Genomic DNA, 19124 nt, shown 5'->3' with positions numbered 1-19124 from the left:
CTTTGACCCTCATTACGTGGAATATAGCATGATTTATATACCAGTTCAACTTGTACATATGATCAACAGCCGGGTGGCAGCACTTCCGCCACACGGCATGAGGTTCACGGGTTCCAACAGCGACCTTTCATTGGAGTTCTTGTACATTCTCCTCACGGGTTTCCTCCAATTTCTTCCCACATCCCCAAAAAACATCCAAGGGTTCATCAGTGATCATAGGGTTACCCAGATGCGGCCCCATATAAGCCGCCTCGATGAACGACTGAATAAATGAATGACTGACCGGTGACCTCGTGTCTGTGTTGATTGAATGCTTGATCCAAAGAATGTGGAAGCAGTGTCCCTCGAATCAAACAAAGCTCCTAGCGCTGTGTTCGAGATCAGTCCCTTTCCTAAATCCCTCATTGGCTAAGAACTGATCTAACCACCCGGACCAACAGGGCTGCTACTTGTTGGTCTTTAACAAGATGCCAAACATTTTTGGCCGCCTCACCGTTAATCGGGGGGTGACACAACAAGGAATCAGACTAATTGCAAGCTGTCGTTTATCCGTAAATTGCAAACAAGCTAATGCCGAGAATGATGACGATCGCGCTCTCTGCCCTTCGTCTATCCTCGGAAACGCTTTCGCGATGACTCCACGCCGGGCGCCGCGACAGCATCGGACGTAACAAGGGGTGTCACGGCCGCTCTGACCTTTAGACCTTTCACACACTTTACACACTTTCTTCAAATGCTAATCCGCTGGAGTATGCCGGCAAACTCTACTTTGCTTGCAAAGTGAGCTAAACTCCAGGCCGGGGGGAAACACAAAAACACTCTGGCAGGAAAACTGCCTCAGTTTTGTTGCTTCTTACCATCATCGAGATGTTAGCCTGTCAAAATGTCCCGAGAAACTAACCTGAAGCTAAGCTTGCCTTAAAAAAAAAATGTGTCGACAACACCCATGGATGGCATGTTTTAGAATTGAACACTTCATACCAAAATAAGGCATTTTAGCCTGTGAAATCCATCCCATCAATACCGACTTTGGACATTTAATGGAAAACATCTGCGTGCCGTACCTTGAAGCATGCAGCGGTATGCCGATTCCGAGATGGCATATATATGCGGAGGCATCTCGTGCCTCTTCTTCCCCCTGTACATCTCAATGATGTTCTCCGAGTAGATGGGGAGGTTCTTGTAGGGGTTGATGACCACGCAGAACAGGCCCGAGTACGTCTGTCGTAAAAGAAACAAAACGGGGAAGAGTTCTTAGTGAGACACACGAAGATTCACTTCACAATACTTTCATATCAGCGACCCCCGATTTCCCCGAAACTGTTGGAAATAAGCAATTGTGTAAAAACAGAATATGATACAATCGGTCATTGGATCCGTATCAAGCTAGTTTAGCAAGAGACATTATGAGCGTTTTTATGGCGTTACGTAATCATAGCGACAACAGTAGATGGATAAATTCCAGTGAAACCGAAGACGCCTGGATGAAACACTGACCACTCTTTATCAACAAATAGGGCTGATGTTTATTGGTTGATGTGAAAGTATGTTATATCAGAGGTTGTGTTTCGACTTGTGGTCAGCGATACCCTGAAAGTTACTTTTCTGACTAAAATTCTTCGGCTTACCTGAACCAAAATGGGAAAAGGGTGACTGCAAAACCAACACCGAACTTCCAAAAGTAACCACGCGTGCTGGGGACGGCATTTGGCCGACTTGTTTTTTTGGAACATCAGCATCTGTGCTGAGCTTGAAAAGCACGGCACTGGTTTAGGCCTCAGCAAAAGACCAAGACGATCCTTACTGACGGTGAAAGTGTCTTACACAAGAGGAAAATAAATGATTATGGTTCAAAGCGTCACGCCGAAACATTTTTATCATTACAGCTTCCATTTGGCGATGTAATTAGCGTGGGTATTTTCCCCAGAGACCCTAAGCTGCATACAGACTTCTAAGCTATGCTGCAGGTTGAATCGAGCAGACAGTGCAAGAAGGCAGCAATGAGTGAGAGGCCCTTGTGGCCTGTCTCTCTCATTCTCCAGATGCTATAGGGGGTTTGCACCCCCCTATAGAAGACGCAGATGCGGAGCTGAGTGCTGCTTACCACTTGTATTACTTTCACCACTGGCACTTCAGACTAATCCCGAGGACAACCACAAATGCCAAGCCTCATGTATATCATTAAGTACCCAAAGTATGCACTTACTGAGCATTGAGGCTATCTACAAGTACCAGTTTAGCTTTAGATCACATTTTAGTGCTAAAAATGGGATTAATTTATCATATTATGTAGGTAAAGTCATTTTTATCCCAAAACATTGACATATGGAGCACAGAAGTCACATCTACTAGCCAAAAGTAAGCATCCTTGACATAGAATATACAGCTTGCTTTTTGTTGGCTATCAGCCTGGGACACCTGCACATTTTACAGACACAGGAGGATGAATATTTTGAATTTTCTCTCTGCAGCCATGTCTTGGTACTAGGATCTCTGCTAAAGACCCGTGATCTCCTCCTTCTGCTTTTGTTATGAATGACTTGATTCCTATTTAAAGGGCTTTTATTTTCTCAGTAGTTTTCCACCGTGCAGCCGTCTCTGCTTACTTCCCTTAGCATCAAATGGTATCAGACCGCTTAACTCTGATACAAGTGAGCCAAGAATCAGAGATGCATTTTAACTTTTGCTACTACAACAACTACTCCTTCTCCTACTACTATTGCCACTAATAATCATATTAATGACCATAATTATGCTTCTGTTGATGATACAGTCTTTAAAACATCGTCATCGCTCAACCCCTTACTGGTGGCACCAGACTGATCAGATCAATCCTGATGTCCCGACATCTCCGGCGACGTGCTCTCAAGGCGTTCACAGGTGAAGACAGGATATCTAATCCCTCCAACGTGTCATGGGACGTGCCAGGAATGCTTCAAACGAGAGGTATTCCATGCGCGTCCTTATCAGATGCCTGAAACGCTATAAGTAAGTCCTTTCAACAGGATGGAGTAGAGGCTCAGCTTCATTCTATGCCTGCATGAGTGTGCGTTCCCCATCCTATCTGTCAGGCTAAGCCCGGCCACCCTGTGGACACTTGAATTCAAGATTTTATTTTTTTCCCGGTCATAAGCCGTAAACCATGGGTGATAGTGGGCACATAAATGGACTGGTCGACTGGGAGACCCGCCACCCAAGATACTTGCGGTATTTCACTTGAGACAGTCACCCAGTTTCAACACAGTTGGGACAATTTGCCAGTTTCAATCCCCCAAGACCTCTGACATGGAGGCGCGGAGTCCACTTCACACTCTGCTTCATGTTAAGTCATATAAGAATAAGAACAACTTTATTAATCCCGAAGGAAATTGCTGTGCCAGAGTTACAGAAAATATAACAGTAATAAATAATAAAAGAAAGGCAGAATTAGAAATAAAAATAAACTATAAACTATAAAGTGTATCAGTGAAACTATAAAGTGTCTTAGTAAGCAGTGATAAAACTATAAGTGTCTTAGTAACAAGTGAGGTAAGGAGTGCACAATAGTATGATAGAAGGGAACATTGTAGTGTAGCTGTTATGAGATGAGATGAAATATTGCCCAGTGTAGCTGTTATGAGATGAAATATTGCACAGTTTCTGAATCTTGCACAGAAATGAGATATTGCACATTTTTGTTTGTTTTTAGGTTAAAGATAGGTTTTTATGGTTGCAATATGATGATGATGAGGACCAAGCAGAGAAGTGATACTGAGGTATCCATACCGCACACTCCTCCCCATTATGTTGCTAGAGAACCAGACGGAAGGAATCATCGATAGCATTGGTAAAGGGAGCGCCTGGAAATGTGTTTGACAGCTCTGAGAATACGGACAGAGCTCTGTACAACCGTGTTTGTACAGAAATTGCATGGCTTGTAGCGACCACCCCATTCTTCCCCAGCAACCCCAACAAAACACCAACTACACACCTACATCAGGTTCACAAAGCACATGTTTGAAGGATGAGCCTGTTTCCTACAAACCCTCCAGGATCCCTGTATAATTAAGAACTAGTCCACTTTTCCACAGCCTTGAAATTAGTATAATGCCCAACAACTAGCCAACGGCATACTTTACAGTACCCTAGCATAGGTCTTCCATGTAGGCTTAGTCACGTACTTAGCTGGATCGCACCCACTGGTCTTTTGGAACCTGTGAGTGGACCATCATTCTGCCACCCGTCGCAACTGTCCATGATCCCCACATAACAATGAGGAGGTGTGTCAGCGAAGACATTTCCACAACCCCTTCGGGAAGCTTCTTTTCATCTTTGCCAGGAATTTGGAGGTGGGCTTTCATGGGCTTTCAGTTCTGCCTCCTCCACAGTGGAGTTGAGTTAAGGAGTCCATGAACAGGTGTATCCCACCACCTAATGATGACCCCTATTGAGGTGGGCAGGTCCCCTAACTGTCCCAAGTGGACCGCTGCATGACCCATGTGAGAAACAATACAAAAACTCGGGAGAGGGTGAATAGAATTGCCCGTGTGATATAAATCTGAGTGTCGCCTTGCTATCGGCTTTTTTATGGATTCGAAAAAATAAACACCATGCTTGAGCACAAGGTAGTTCTGAAGGGTATCAAGACGGTGAAGGCCAAAAATCAATGATCAACCTTGTAGACGTGTCATTGAATCCGCCACCACATGTCTCCGACATCCGTTCAAAGAAAGGAGCAACCCTATCGAATGATCACCACCTGGTAGAGAGTTGGATCGTGTGGCAGAGAAGTCCGGACAGACCCAGCAAACCCAGTCAGTTATTGCAGAGGAATTTTGGGTGTGGTCGGACCCGGTGTCTCCTGACATTGCTGATGATCAGAGAGCTGGAAGGGCAGCAGCTTTTTGAAGTGGTGGAAGCAACGCCAGGGCGTGGGAGAAGTTTGCAAAAAGCGATGGAGGACTTTCAAGTGGCCTCAAGGAGATCCTGACAAAATGTCAGATGACTCAGACCAAAAAAGAAGAGGAGGCGGATGAATGCTGCAGGTGGAGCAATGATCGACCTGATCCACAAAGCTCCCAGGGGTCTAACCCTGTTAGATGGAGAGGTTTTAAAAATATTGTTCTTAGCCTTAAATGTAAGTTGCAGGAGGGGCAGGGGAGCTGAGAGATCAACTAGAACAACTGAAATTCTAACGCTCCACTCTCCATGTCAGGGCTAATGAAAAATTTAGTTGTCCCTATCTAAGAACCGGGGCTGCTATAAATAGAGATCAGTTTCTGTCTGATTTTGCAACTTGCAGCTGTGAGGCAGCTGGCTAAGCTACATGCGGATATTTACACACCAAGTTAAAGTAGCCTGTCAGGAGTACAGTGCTGTTTGATACATGATCATACTACTCTTGCCACCAAAAGTTCTTGTTGAGCAGAGGGTTTTAATACAGAGATGGCCAAATTGACATGCTTTTTGCAACAGAGCAAGGCCACCAGGAGATAAAAAGAAACAGGAAAATCCTTTATAACCAGTTTAAATTGAAAAACATGTACCAGCATTGTGAAGAAGAAGACAACAAACTCAATACCACAGGCCAAAACACCATGTCGGGCCCAGTCCAGGAAAGGGAAGGTAATATCCCCATGGTGAAATTGGACCCAGACGAAAGGATGTTGTGGCCCTAGTAACAGCTGAGCAACACACAGGCAACAGCAGACGTAACAGCTGACCCCCTCTGCCGTCTCTGGTTAGTCAGGCATGGTGCATACATGGATACGCTGTCCTGTGCTGCAGGGGACAGGGCGCCCCGGGTGTCATCGCAGACCCCCGGCGTCACTGACATGTGTTGCGTGTTGGAGACATTCAGGATTGCGGGGGAAGCACTCCGCTCCGCTGACTTCTTTCATGAAATAAAATACTTCAGTGTAGGCTTTTGAAACTCCATCAATACCCTTGAGAACGGAATTATAGCACAAGGCTGCATGATGTGCACAATGTAAAAGAAGGTCAAATGTATTCGAATTTCCCATAATTTTTAGTTTAATCATCACCCCCTTGTACATCTGTCTACCTTTCTTTGCCCTTTAAATAGAATTTCTTACATCAAGTAATTTCAACTTCATCATCATCCCGATCTACAGGCCCCGACCAAGAGGCAGTTTACATCGGACGAGTCACGTGCGAAATTCAAGGCATTTAGCCATTCGCTCTTGCGCTCACACCGACAACACAACTGAGTCTTCGGATGAGCTCCAGCATGTATCTGTGGGAGGAAGCTGGAGAACCCAGAGAGAACCTAAGCAGGAGAGGGACACAAAGCAGGGCCCTGGTTTGCTGCTTGAATTGAATCTTCATATTTTGAGAGATTGGTAACAACAGCACCTTTTAAATATTATTATTATTATTATTATTATTATTATTATTATTAGGATTATCAGCAGCACCATCATCATGATCATCATCATCATACTGATAATTATTATTGCACTATTGTTAATTTTTATTAATGTTGTTGTTGCTGTTGTTGTTATTATTATTATTATGATGATGATTATTATTATTATGATTATCATTATCATGATATTATTACTATGATGATTTGGATTATCTTCAGCACCATCCTCCTCCTCATCATTATTATTATTATTGCGTTAGTATTATTATTATTATTGTTGTTGCTGTTATTATCATTATCACTTACAATAATAATACTTGCATTTATCATTGCTATTATTATTATCATTATTATGATTATCATCAATGCCATCATCATCATCATCAACATTATTATTATCATTTCCTTATTGTTATTACTGTTGTTGTTGTTATCATTATTAATAATAATAATGATTGTTATTATTATATTATCATTGATTGAGTAATAATTATAATGAAAGTAATTATATATTGATAATAATAATAATAATACTTGCATTTATTATTGTTATTACTAATATCCATACCACTTATTCTGCACTCAGGGTGGCAGAGGGGCTGCAGTCTGTCCTAGCTGTCATTGGGGGAGAAGTGGCATTCACCCTGGATCGATCACAGGGCCTCACTCACTCCATTCATATCTTTTGGCCATTAAGGATCTTCAACTGACCAACTTTTCGGATAATAGGCCTAAACGGGACTCAGGAAGCCCCCTTGTTGGAATCAAACCAGGGACTTTCTTGCTGTGTGATGGGAAGCCCAAATAATTGCACCAGCATTTTTATTATTAATATTGTTATTGGATGGCTGTGGCTCAGTTGCCGAAGTGTCCTTGGGCAAGACACTGAACCCCAAGTTACTCTCGGTGACCTGGTTAGCACTTCGGATTGTTGGGCGAGTGGGTGTGTGAGTGGATGAATGCAATCCTCAAGGTGTGAAGCGTTGCATAAGTGGAGACTATTTCCCATAATTATTATTATTCATGCTATTGTTGGTGTTGTTAAAATACAGTGACACGCAGTAAAATCAAAGAAAGACCATGCACTTGAAGATTTTCTAGAGTGACTCCATCTAATTTGATGTATAGATTATTCCCACACTGCTTTGCCTGCCTGTTGGCTACAGATTGCAACTGCAAAGTGATCAAACTGTCGCAGAGTAATGGAAAAAAAAAAAACATAATAACAAAAGAGAAGGAAGGCAGACACTGCGGGCGGCAGCGGACGGACACACAGACAGACAGACGGACGGACGGACAATCTTTTTGGCCATGGAAGAATGCTGAGGCTTTCTGACAGCTGAGGCTTATCTAACAACACAAACGTCTGCTTGTGGCCCTGCTAGCATGGCGTAGTTGGGCATGCGGCGCTGCGATTAGCCTCTGACTCACCAGCCCTAACAAATAGCAAGCTGCTACAATAAATGAGTTGGCTCAACAAGCTTACTGACTTCACACGAGCGAAGTCATCAGATTGGCAAAAGGCCACGGAACGAACCAGAACGGGAAGTGGGATGACTCCCGCAGCCCTCCCCCCCCCCCAAAAAAAAAAAAAATCCGAAAAGAGCAGTTGGGAGTTTAAGACCTCCATAGGTGATGAATTTACCTCTAAGGCTTTGGATTACGATGCCCTTCATTATCGGTCTTACCGGGCAAAGTGTGAGACTCAGAGAGAATCATTTATGATAATTCTTACATAAACAGATTTATGAAAGGAAATTACCATAAATTGTATGTGGAAGCCATAAAACTGACGAGGAATGTGATTCATTTCTCTCGTTTTCAACAGAATCGGTCGACTGTTCTTACTATCATGAGAAATTGTGACGCTCGGCAGGAAATTAACTTAAGAAAACCCATGATCCATCCATCTATCCATCCATCCATCCGATCGTTCAATCATTTATCCATCCATCATCAATAGCGCCAATAACTTTCTCGCTCCCAAGTCTGCGTCAGGCAGACCTTTTTACGTCTTTTTTCGGCATTCTTGGAGAAGCCGTCTATTTTCGGGGCGCAGCGTCAGCGGAGGAATTCTCCGAAATACAAGGTGAGTGGAAATACAAACTCTGCTTTTATAAAAACAGATGTTGATGGTATACATGATACTCCAGGTTAGTTGAAAAACGACGATAAACAGATTCTAATGCGTTGGTACGTCCCATTTGTTCATACATTAGGAGAATGGATCCGCATAGAGAGATATAAACCATCCACACGTCAAGCATTAAACACTGTAACCGAGAATATAAAAAACCAGTCAGGTAGTTAAATAAATGTTCTGAAAAAAAAAATAATATGGGGAGACAATAATGTGCAAAAACACAGGGGCCCCTTTTCCAAAGATCACTTGGTCTAAGAATACAGCCTGGGGAGGTGCTATAGATTGACTGGATGTAGCCGGGCTCCCGGAGTGTGTGTGTGTGTGTGTGTGTGTGTGTGTGTGTGGTGTTGGGGTGAAACACAGGAGTAGAAGTTGTGAACTCGTCCAGCAGCGAGGGCTGCACAGGGACGTGCCCCCACCCCCCATCCCGCCCCCCCGCCGGTAGAAAAACAACTCTGACACATGTTTTCCATTTCTCCACATTCGCCGAACAGCCAAATAACTCCAGGATGAAACAGTAGAAGGTTCTACGCCGCGGGTCGACGAGGGAAAACAAAGTGCGAGCCGATGAGGCCGGACTGCCAATCCCAAATTTATTTTGATCCTTGTTATAGGCGGCGGATGATAAATAATCTTTGTTATCTGACTGACCGAATCATCGTTGCAACGAATATGCCTCTGCATTCCGCGAGCGAGCGTCTCTGAGGCGATAAACTTACCCTTATTCTATTCCTGGAAAATGTGTCAACTAAATGGGTCAAGATCGCTCCTGGAAGGTGGCAGCTCGCTGGCTTGAGCGGACGGTTCGGGGCGCCGAAGCCGTCCGGATCCAGGTCAAATGTTTACAGGATGCGAAATGTGCACGTTGCATGTTTCTGTATGACGTGTGAATGAGAGGGTGAACGGTTGTTTGCATGACGTCTAAATGAAGGAGTGAATTGCGTGTCTCTAAATGACATGTGAACGAGAGAGTGAATAGTTTTATAGGATTTCTTAGTGAATCAATGATACTATACCTTTATATGACGTGAGAATGAAAGGGTGAATGGTTGCTTGTTCTTATATGACACGCAAATGACGCAGTGAATGGATGAATAACTCTTTATGGCAGGGCTCTCAGACCGCGGGCCAATTGTGGCCCTCAAATAATATTTTGTAGCCCCCAGCCTGGAATTTTTTCTCACATGCATCTGGGGGTTTTATACAGTGGGTTTAAAAAAATGAAAAAGTAACTTTGCAATGTATTTTTTGCTTCAAATTTTGAAAACAAAATGACTTTTTGATGGGAAAAAAAAGTCTTTTCTTTTCATATTTCTATAAAAACCACAAAAACAATATAAAAAAAAAATAGGCAAAACTAGAAATTGATTTAATAACCAGAATAGCCACCATTCGCCTTGTAAACATGCTGCCAATCAATTTTCCAATAAATTCTAGAGGCAAATTTTCCCACAGTGACTTCCACAGTCTTGTTTCGATAAAAACCACAAAAATGATAGTGAAAAAAACAGGCAAAATTAAAAACATTAGATTACAGTTACAAACTAACTTTGAAATCTATTTTTTGTAATCTTTTTTTTGTAATCTATTTAAATTTGAAAACAAAACGATTTTGTGATGAAGAAAACATCTAACTGGCAATGTTAAAACGATCTTTTTTTTTCTCATTTCTATAAAAAACACAAAAACGATAGCAAAACAGAACAAAAAAAAAAAAATAAAATGGGCAAAATTAAAACTAGCCACCATTAGCCTTGTAAACATTATACCTCCTCTTATACATGCTACCAATCGATTATCTTATAAATTCTAGTGGCAAATTTTCCCACAGTGACAAGATTTTCTCTTTTAACTCAACAATATTTTTAGGGTGTAATTTCATCAATTCTTTTTTAATATTCATTTTTAGTATTAATTCGTCATGTATTTTTTAGAGGAACAGTTCATTACATATAAACTTTGCAATGCACTAAAACAAAGGAAAAAATTGAACTTAGTGTTACTTCTAGGTAATGATTTTACCGGTCTGGCCCCCTTGACCGTTTCATCCATGCATTTTTATCATTTCTTATTAGACATACCACGGATCCAAATGCAAATTCCTCTGTCCGTGCATCATTCTCTTTTTTTTGATTTGCCATCTTTTCTGTTACAAGGATTGAAGCGGATAAACTACTCGGTTATCTGATAAAATTCATTTCTTTGGGTGATTCGTGAAATTTATCTTCAAAACTAATTTTTGATTACTTTAAAATGACACAGTATTGTGAAGAAATATCACAAGTATTTAAAAATCAGTTCCAAACTGATTTTTTTTTTCAACTCAAAAGTGTCTGGGAGCCGTATGCCGTCACCAGAAGAGCCAAAAAAAGGTCCGCGACCCGTAGGTTCCCGACCGCTGGTTTATATGTTATGCAAATGAAAGGGTGAATGGTTGCACGTCTCTATAGGTGACACTGCAATCTAGGCTCCACCCACTCCGAGTGCACGATAAGCGGTATCTATGATGAATGAATGAATGAATGGGCACTCGTATGCTAATCACAGAACCAATTTCTGTTTGCTACATTGTGCTGGAGGTCCGGTCTTGTCCTTCAGCTGGAAGCTCTGCTGCCTTGTGACCACCCGGTGTTCTACAAGGCGTTCGAGGCGTTAGATCATGGGTGTCAAACTCTGGCCCGCGGGCCAAATTTGGGCCACACTGTAATTATATTTGGCCGGCAAAGCCATACCAAAGACTATTAGAGCTGGCCCCGCCGATACAGTCTTCAGTGAATGTACCGCTAATTCTACAAATCCCAGAATTATCTGCTGGTGTTTTGGCACAAAATAACAACAGGACCCATAAACACCCTCTCCTCTGTGCACAGTAGTCACAGCGACCTTATGCTAATACTGGCACCCTCCTACTTAGGCAGAAAACAGGATTTTGCATGTGTGCAATATTAAGTAATGCATTGTATAATATTAAGCTGTGCTTGTTCCATATTTAGTTTTTAAGCAAAACTTGTTTGGGTCCATATGAAAAGGTTCATTGTTATATCTGGAGGAAGGTTTTTTTTTGGGGGGACTTTGTCCCAGTTTTGAATTTTGGCCCACTGTGTATTTGAGTTTGACACCCCTGCGTTAGATGGTCGCTCGACAAAAGCATACGGCGAAGCCGAAAGATGCGACCCAAGGGGTGAACGGTGGGTGCGAACACTCACGTATATCAGGCCGGAGTAGTAGCGGTCCTTCAGGTTGTGCAGCACGGACGCCTCGTTCAGGCAGGTGAGCTCAGCCATGTCCTCCACCTTGCTGAACTTCGGGGGATTCATCTTCTGGATGTCGTCCTTATTGATCACCACCTTCTTGCCGTTTTCCGCCAGCTCCACCAGCGCCTCCTCGCCGTGCTCCTCCCGGATGCTGGCCGCCTCGAAGCCGTGGCGCTCCGAGGGGACCCAAACCAGCTTCTTGGCGGTCCAGTCGGCCTGCGTGGCCGGGTTGTTCACCACAGCCCGGTCCACGAACAGGTACCGCTCGGGGTCTTCCTGCCCGCTCCGATGAGACATCTTTTCCCGTGGGGTGTTGTCGGGGCGTATCAGACCAACGTGACCACCTGGAGGAGACACCGGAACAGTTTGGACCTCGCGTTTTCGGGACGCGTGGGTTCCTCGGCCCACGGACCGAAACATCCGGCGGGTCAAGGGTAAGACAATATCGTGTAGGCCTGAATAAGCATCTCCATGGCAACAAGTTCAATTCCACGCTGTTGACATGTTCAACTTTAACAGCCTCCTGCTGCAGAGCCTCGATGCACAACATATTTTTTGTTATAAAACAGTAATAAATGGGGCATAGTAGAGGAGACCGTTATAACGGGGCGAAGCCGGTGTGTGTGTGTGTGGGGGGGGGGGGGGGGGGGGGGTCTGCATGACTTAACGGAACCGTGGTGCGCAGACTGCGCAGGTTAACGCGGTGGATCCGATCAGACGGGCGCCGGGTGACGTCGCGAATGGCGTATTTCTCCGCATGTCCGGAATTTTAAAAAATAAAATAAAATAAAAGGTTAAAAAAATGCGCAGATGGTATTCGAAACCCCACGCATTTTTTTTTACCTTTTTATTCCCGTGGGATGGGGGTCGTGTACCCGAACATTGGCGAACCGATCGGCCGGCTCAAACTTGCCGCCGAAGTAATAACGCGGTAATAAATGGTTTATTAAATAGTTATTACAAATAAGCCAAGTCATACCTCGATGTAGTTGAAATAGGGTCGCAAAGTGGGTGCAGAGCTTTGAGCCTCGATATCACGATTCAAAACGTCCCACGCGAGTAAATATGCGAGAGAATAGTTTGAATTATGGATGAGAGGCTGGATGAAACATGCACGGTGAATTCAACGCGTCTCCCACGCAGGAAAAAATAGAAATATAAATTAAAAATAAGGCTCCGGCTTCCAGATGGGGTAACCGGGTAACCCACGCCACCCCGGCGTGGATCGTGGACATGCCGCTTACCTGGAACCGTGAGCGACGCAGCAGTCGGATCCCGTTCGCCGAAACACTCCGGTCCCCCTGACGCGCAGCCCGCAGAGGCTTCACACACACACACACACACGCACACACACTCACACACACAATTGAGATGCAGGCATGTGTTTGGGATTTGGTATGCACCACAGGCGGAGGGCTGCCTCTAAAAAGTGGGGCCCCTCCTAAAAAAAAAAAAAACACACGCACATACGGGCCGTGGGAGTTACCCACCACAAACTGGACCATCCAACACACACACACACACACACACGCACACACCACTGTTGGCATCTTCTCATTACCCAGTAATGACTGCTGTACCTGTCAGGATGCCACTGGATACATTTGATTGACAGTCGCTCCTTCTGACGTCACTCCCCCCCAACTTCAGCATCACTTGAAACCGACCACTTTGCAAACCCTCTAATAAACACTGACACTGGACACGAATCATGAGTTTAAGATTTTTTAATACAAATCAACAAAAGAAAATAGGTGTGTGTGTGTGTGTGTGGGGGGTCATAATATAATTATAAACATTGGCGCAGACCGGATATGATCTCCGGGAGTTGGAGGTCAAATACGTGCTAGTGGTTTGGTCAGTGTCGCTGGCCCGAGCGTCCACCCCTCCAGGCGCCCGTCATCCTCCCACCCTTGCGTCCTCCTCCTCCTCCTCCTCCTCTTCCTCCTCCTCCGCTGCCCCCCTTGACCTTCTTCCTCACGCCGCTGGCCTGCTCGGTGTCGTCGTTGTCCCCGTCTCTCCCCCGGGGTCGCTTCCTCTTCTCGCCTTGCTCCTTCATTTCCTGGGGAAGGCAGGCAGGCTCGTGTTTTTTTTTTTTTTTCCAACATCCCGTGTGTTAAAATGACAAACTCTTCAAATGAGGAAGAAAGAAGGAAAAAAAAAAAAAAAAAGCCTGATGCGTGTGACATTATGATTTTGACCTGATTTTTAAAACAAGGACTACATCGGGAAATACAAAAAACAAAGACGAAGCGGGGAAAAGAACTGTTTTGATGATTAGATCAACTTTTCTCATTCTTGAGGGGATTAATTTAAAAGTCTCAGGTGTTTTTGTTTGACGGTCCTTCCCTGGGATCCAAAGATTTTCCCTCGGCGCTTTCACAAATTTCATGAATTTGTTCGCTATCTTATCAGATTCTCCTGCGCTCGCTGAGCCTACGGAGACAAATAACGGTCCACCCTCTCATTCACACGTCATATAGAGACAGTCAACCATTCACTCGTCTGGACAATTTGGGGTCTCCGTTGAACCTCCTGCATGTTTTTGGTACGATGGGAGGAACCTGGAGGAGAACATGGAGACTCCACACAGAAAGGTTGTAATCAAACCGGGGACCTTCTTGCTGTGAGGAAGCGCTAACAGCCGAGCCGCTGTTAATTTTGGAAGACGCGCTGCATGTGAATTCTGGCCCGTATAAACTGTCTGCTTTGGCATGTATTGATATATTTATCATATAAATACAGAACCTTTTTAATTCCTCTTCCCTCAGCCGCAGGGAATCTTCAATTTTTGTAGTTACTGCTAACAGCTAAGACAATTCATATTTCATTATATTTCTTATTCTTCCTCCTTTCTACTATTATCTATTACTGTTATGTTTTTTACTTGAAACTCTGGCACAACAATTTCCTTCGGGATTAATAAAGTTGTTCTCATCTCATCTCAAGCTTACTTACACTTTGCATAATTCTGTACAGTAATTTATTTAGTCACATACATACACATATATTTTTTTATAATTATTATATTCATTCTTCGACGTTCATCATTTGATGCTGCTACCCCATGTGCCCTCCAATTGCCCCTCGGTGACAAATAAAGTTTTGTTCTGATTCTGATAATAATACTAATAACAACAACAACATGCAGCAGGTTAATTGGAAAAAATTGGGAAAATTGCACCGAATGAGTGAGTGAATGGCTTTCTGTCTGTATATGTGGCCCTGCAATTGACTGGCAACCAGTCCAGGGTGAACCCCGCCTCTTGTCCCATGACAGCTGGGATAGACTCCAGCATCCCCTGTGACCCTGAGTGCAGGATAAGCGGAAGAAGATGGATGGATGGCTATTACTCATAAAACTCTTTCAGTTTAAGTGTTGTACAAACACTCCCAGCGGTGACCAGCGGAACTCTGGAGCTTATTCAGGAAGCGGCGGCCCGCTCGGTGTTCAGAGCCCCCGGCTGCTGATTGAACCGGTCTCGGCTCTTCTCTGTCTTGGCTCCTCGGTGGCGGAATGAACTCCCGAAAAAGGTCAGAGAGGCGGGGGTCGCTGCCCATCTTTCGCCGTGAGCTGAAAACATACCTCTTCACCAAGCACTACCCCACTAATCACACTTAGCCCCCAACCCCCCCCCCCCTCCCCGAAAAAAACAAAGAAATGAATATATGTATGTATATGGTTCTGAGATGGTAGAGTGGTCACTTCTGACTTCCGACTACTGGTACTTCGGATCTTCGGTGACAATATTGCACTTTTTGTGAGTCGCTTTGGATAAAAGTGTCTGCCAAATGACTGTAATGTAATGTAAACAAGAAGGAAATAAGAGTAGGAGACGATGGGACTCCCCCCAAAAAACAAAAAAAGGTTTATTATCCATAAGGGCTAGGATGTGATAGCCTATTGGACTAGCGGTCGTAGGAACTTACCAGCCTGGCAAACCTCTGGGCCTCGTTGACCCTCTCCACCAGCATCATCACTTCCTCCTCCACCGTCGGGAAGGCGGGCAGTTTCTTCCCAATCAGCGTTTCAATCCGCTGGAATAGCTCCACGTCATACCTTGAGAAATGCCACGGTTAGCGAGTCTGGCTGGCATGCGCACTTGTCAAACAGGAGGGGGCGTTGAACCCGTGTAGGCGCGTCCTTACTGGGTCACAAAGGATATGGATTTCCCCGAGCGGCCCGCCCTGGCTGTCCGGCCCACCCTGTGGATGTAGTCCTGCGCGGCGGATGGGGAACGCCGGGTTAGCGGAGCAAACAAAGTCATGCCGTCTCCACGTTGGCGAGCGATTTACCTTCGAGTGCGTGGGGATGTCGTAGTTGATGACGCAGTCGACGTGTGGAATGTCAAGGCCCCTGGACGCCACATCCGTCGCCAGAAGCACCGACCTCGCCTTGGACTTGAACTTGTTCAGAGCTCCCAGTCGTTTGTTCTAACGGCAGACATTCGAGCAGAGGGCGAGGTGTAGGGGCGGAAATTAAAACCGCAAAGGCAAACTTTAGCAGCACCAATAAATTAGCAAGATATCTAACAGGTTTGTAGCCATGCAGAAAAGTCAAGACTATCTGTGGTGCAGAGGTCTCTGTGCAAAGACCTTTACATCCTTAAAAAAAAGGTTGCCATGGAGATTTGCAGCATAGCCTAACTGCGGGCGTGAGGAATCAAGACACAAAAAACTCTTAAAATTAACAGGTTGATTGGAGTCTGGGTTTTTTGAGTTCAGGCTGACGGGAAATGAGACTGAGAGGAACAAATCACTGTTGTCTGCATTGAAGACAAAATTACCCAAAATTAAAAAAAAAAGCCTGAGAAATTAATAATAAGCACCCTTAGTGTTTTTTCCTTTGTTCTCAAAACCCACTTTAACTGGTAATTACAATGAGCAGCTCTGAATTAGCTTCAGATGTTGCCAAAGGCCGAGCGGGGTCTCCAGAGATTCAGAGAATGCCGCGATTTTTACCTGACTCATCTGGCCGTGGAGAGAAATGGCAGTGATGCCGAGGTTCCTCAACAGTACCGCCACCCGCTGGGCGTTGTTGCATGTGGTGCAGAATATGATGAAGGAGTTGCCGGCCAGCTCGTTCAAGATGGACACCAGGTAACAATCCTGCGACGGGGGAAGAAAAACCCAAGCTCTCATTTGTGATTTTCCTTTATGCTACTCCTACTAGATCAGAGAATGCGTTTTAAACACACGGTGATGAGGGTTTTTGTGTGAGGCTGCAAAGGCAGAAAAAAAAAAAAAACACCTTGTATTTGGATGGTATGAAGATGTAGTACTGCTGCAGTTTCTCTACTGTCGTGTACTTCGTGGACACCGCGCACTTCACGGGATCTTTCAGGGCCACTCGCTGCAGTTTCTGGACCTGCAGACACAAGGGGATGTTCCAAAAAATGACTTCTCAGCCCCAACTCTTGTTCTGACCGTTCTCTGTCACGAAAAAGCAGGTGGCATGAACATCTAGCGAGGTGGAGGTATGCACTGGAACGGCGAGGAATGAAGGTTAGCTGCAACTAGACAAAATACGTGTGGATGAGAGGAACCCAAGGGGGACATGAGGCTACAAAGAAGGGAGACAAAGAAGGTGTAGGACTTTAAATAGGGTCAACAGTCCAGAGCAATTGAGATGGTGAAGAAGAGGTGAAAAAACACGTGCAAGCAGGGTGGAACGGGTGGAAAAAAGTGACTGGTGGCACAGTTGAATGGAGTTAGAGTAAGAAACTAAAGAAATTACCTTTTTGGTCATGGTTGCACTGAATAAGAACGTACGTCTTTCTCTGGGTATCAGCTTCAAGATTTTGTTCACCTTGAAAAACCACACACAAGGAGATTATTTCTTTCAATGCATTCCAGGGGTTTTAAAATTTGGTTTTGGATCTCCACCGAGGGCTGCCGACCAACCTCGGTCTCGAAGTCCATGTTGAGGATTCTGTCTGCTTCATCCATGACAAGGAACTTCAGCGCTCGCAGGTTAAAGCCCTTGGTGTTCTCCAAGTGATCTATTAAGCGACCGGGTGTGGCTGGAAACAAACATGGTCAACTTATTCACCATTATGTCGACTTTTTGCGAAATAGCAAGAGAGTATCTTACAAGTTCGCGTGTGAAACTTACTATGCAAGGATTTATTGCCTATCTTCGTAGCATGCTTAAGAATTAAAGGACAAAAAAAGTACTTACCAATAACAATGTGAGGTTTTTTTGCCAACACCACTGACTGGGACATCATGTCAATTCCTCCGACGACAACAGCTGCAACAGAGATGAATTGTGAGTCAAGCACCAAGGTTCTCTCCATCAGCACACTGCAGGTATTCTTTTACAGGACACGTACCACACTTTACGCCAATGCTGGAGCCGAGGGCCTCGAACTGCTCAGAAATCTGGAATGCCAGCTCTCTGGTTGGAGTGAGAACCAGGGTATGGAGCCTTTGTGGGGACGCCAGCAGTGACTGAAGGATGGGCAGTGCAAACGCGCCGGTCTTCCCAGAACCGGTCTCTGCCAAGCCAATTACATCTCTTCCTGCAGTGTACAGAAAATGGCACAGGTTTAATGTAATGCTTTACGAAGCAACACTATGTTGGCTTGAACACATTGGATTAATAGCCCAACAACATACAGCTACACAACAATATGCAGGACCATGTCTCTCACCTTCCAGTGCCACTGGGATGGCTTCGACCTGGATCTTTGAGGGAGTCTTCCATCCCAACTGCTCACAAGCCTCACAGAGGACCTCGGTGACACCCTGTCCACGGTCAGGAAACCACGTGGAGACCATTACAAGACGTGGACAAGATTTAAACTTCTTTCAATCCTAGCTAGCTGGTGGTCGGTTGTGGTAAAAGTATTGTTTACGTTGAAAGCTAGCCGAGTGTTAGCATGTTTTGGCCAATCGATTTCATCTGGCAGTCTGTGTCAGTGTATTTCTCTTTGTCATAAAACTTACCAAATCCTTAAAGGTCTTCACTTCTTCTTCACATTCGTTGCAGTCATTGTTTTCAGTATCGCTTACTGAACCTTCGGTTGTTTTGTCCGTGTTTCGCTTCGGGGATGCCTCACCGTCGTCGGCCATGCTTGTTATCCCAACGTGTCGTCAGCTCTGCACTGCGCAGATGCGGAAGTGAGCCAAAAGCATTGTGGGAAATTGAGTTTTAACATTTTATTTCACTACTGTCTGCATCTTGTACCGTTTTTAATCCTATATGACGAATTAGAGACCGGTTATATTCATATTAAAGCTAGCTATTTAGCTTTCTTGTAGCCATCTTGTCCTATCATTATTTACATTTCACAGTTAAGTCAAAGTAAACAGTCAAAGTCAACTATATCGTCAATGTCTCCACATGTGGCAGACA

The 19124-nt window shown here is 44.5% G+C and overlaps 2 protein-coding genes across 5 annotated transcripts in view; both read right to left on the bottom strand.

The window, feature by feature from the left end:
* LOC147221018 (myosin-10-like) overlaps positions 1-13296 on the bottom strand; it is a 70254-nt gene extending 56958 nt beyond the window's left edge. For 2 of the 4 annotated variants that reach the window (XM_086170281.1, XM_086170282.1), the window contains exons 1-3: positions 13009-13296; positions 11717-12108; positions 1065-1221 (exon numbers count right to left, since the gene is read on the bottom strand). In XM_086170281.1, the coding sequence (XP_086026407.1) occupies positions 1065-1221; positions 11717-12061 (502 nt within the window). In that variant the 5' untranslated portion in view covers positions 12062-12108; positions 13009-13296. The remainder of the gene's footprint in view (positions 1-1064; positions 1222-11716; positions 12109-13008) is intronic. The other 2 variants (XM_086170283.1, XM_086170284.1) reach the window with 1 other exon arrangement.
* A 179-nt stretch (positions 13297-13475) lies between these two features.
* ddx47 (DEAD (Asp-Glu-Ala-Asp) box polypeptide 47) lies at positions 13476-18865 on the bottom strand. Its single transcript, XM_086170285.1, has 12 exons — positions 18716-18865; positions 18421-18514; positions 18100-18288; positions 17946-18017; positions 17669-17787; positions 17502-17573; positions 17016-17132; positions 16727-16873; positions 16061-16198; positions 15914-15984; positions 15695-15824; positions 13476-13826 (listed from the first exon to the last, which is right to left on the bottom strand). The coding sequence occupies exons 1-12, from the start codon at positions 18839-18841 to the stop codon at positions 13623-13625; spliced, it is 1479 nt and encodes a 492-aa protein (XP_086026411.1). The 5' UTR covers positions 18842-18865; the 3' UTR covers positions 13476-13622.
* Between the last annotated feature and the right edge of the window lie 259 nt (positions 18866-19124).

Source organism: Fistularia commersonii, chromosome 23 (genome assembly GCF_037954325.1).
Source record: "Fistularia commersonii isolate RoL2024-O1a breed Wild chromosome 23, RoL_Fcom_v1.0, whole genome shotgun sequence".
In the NCBI taxonomy this organism is placed as follows: Eukaryota; Metazoa; Chordata; class Actinopteri; order Syngnathiformes; family Fistulariidae; genus Fistularia; species Fistularia commersonii.
The sequence above is the reverse complement of the archived record's forward strand: the minus strand, read 5'-3'. Positions and strand labels throughout refer to the sequence as shown.

What these genes read in the sequence shown, in the direction of transcription:
- ddx47 (XM_086170285.1), bottom strand. Translation starts at nt 18,841, where the DNA reads ATGGCCGACGACGGTGAGGCATCCCCGAAGCGAAACACGGACAAAACA. An exon ending in AAAACCTCACATTGTTATTG is followed by an intron (nt 17,788 to 17,945) that starts GTAAGTACTTTT and finishes GTTTGTTTCCAG; the next exon opens with CCACACCCGGTCGCTTAATA. An exon ending in CCCAGAGGTTTGCCAGGCTG is followed by an intron (nt 13,827 to 15,694) that starts GTAAGTTCCTAC and finishes TGCCTTCCCCAG; the next exon opens with GAAATGAAGGAGCAAGGCGA.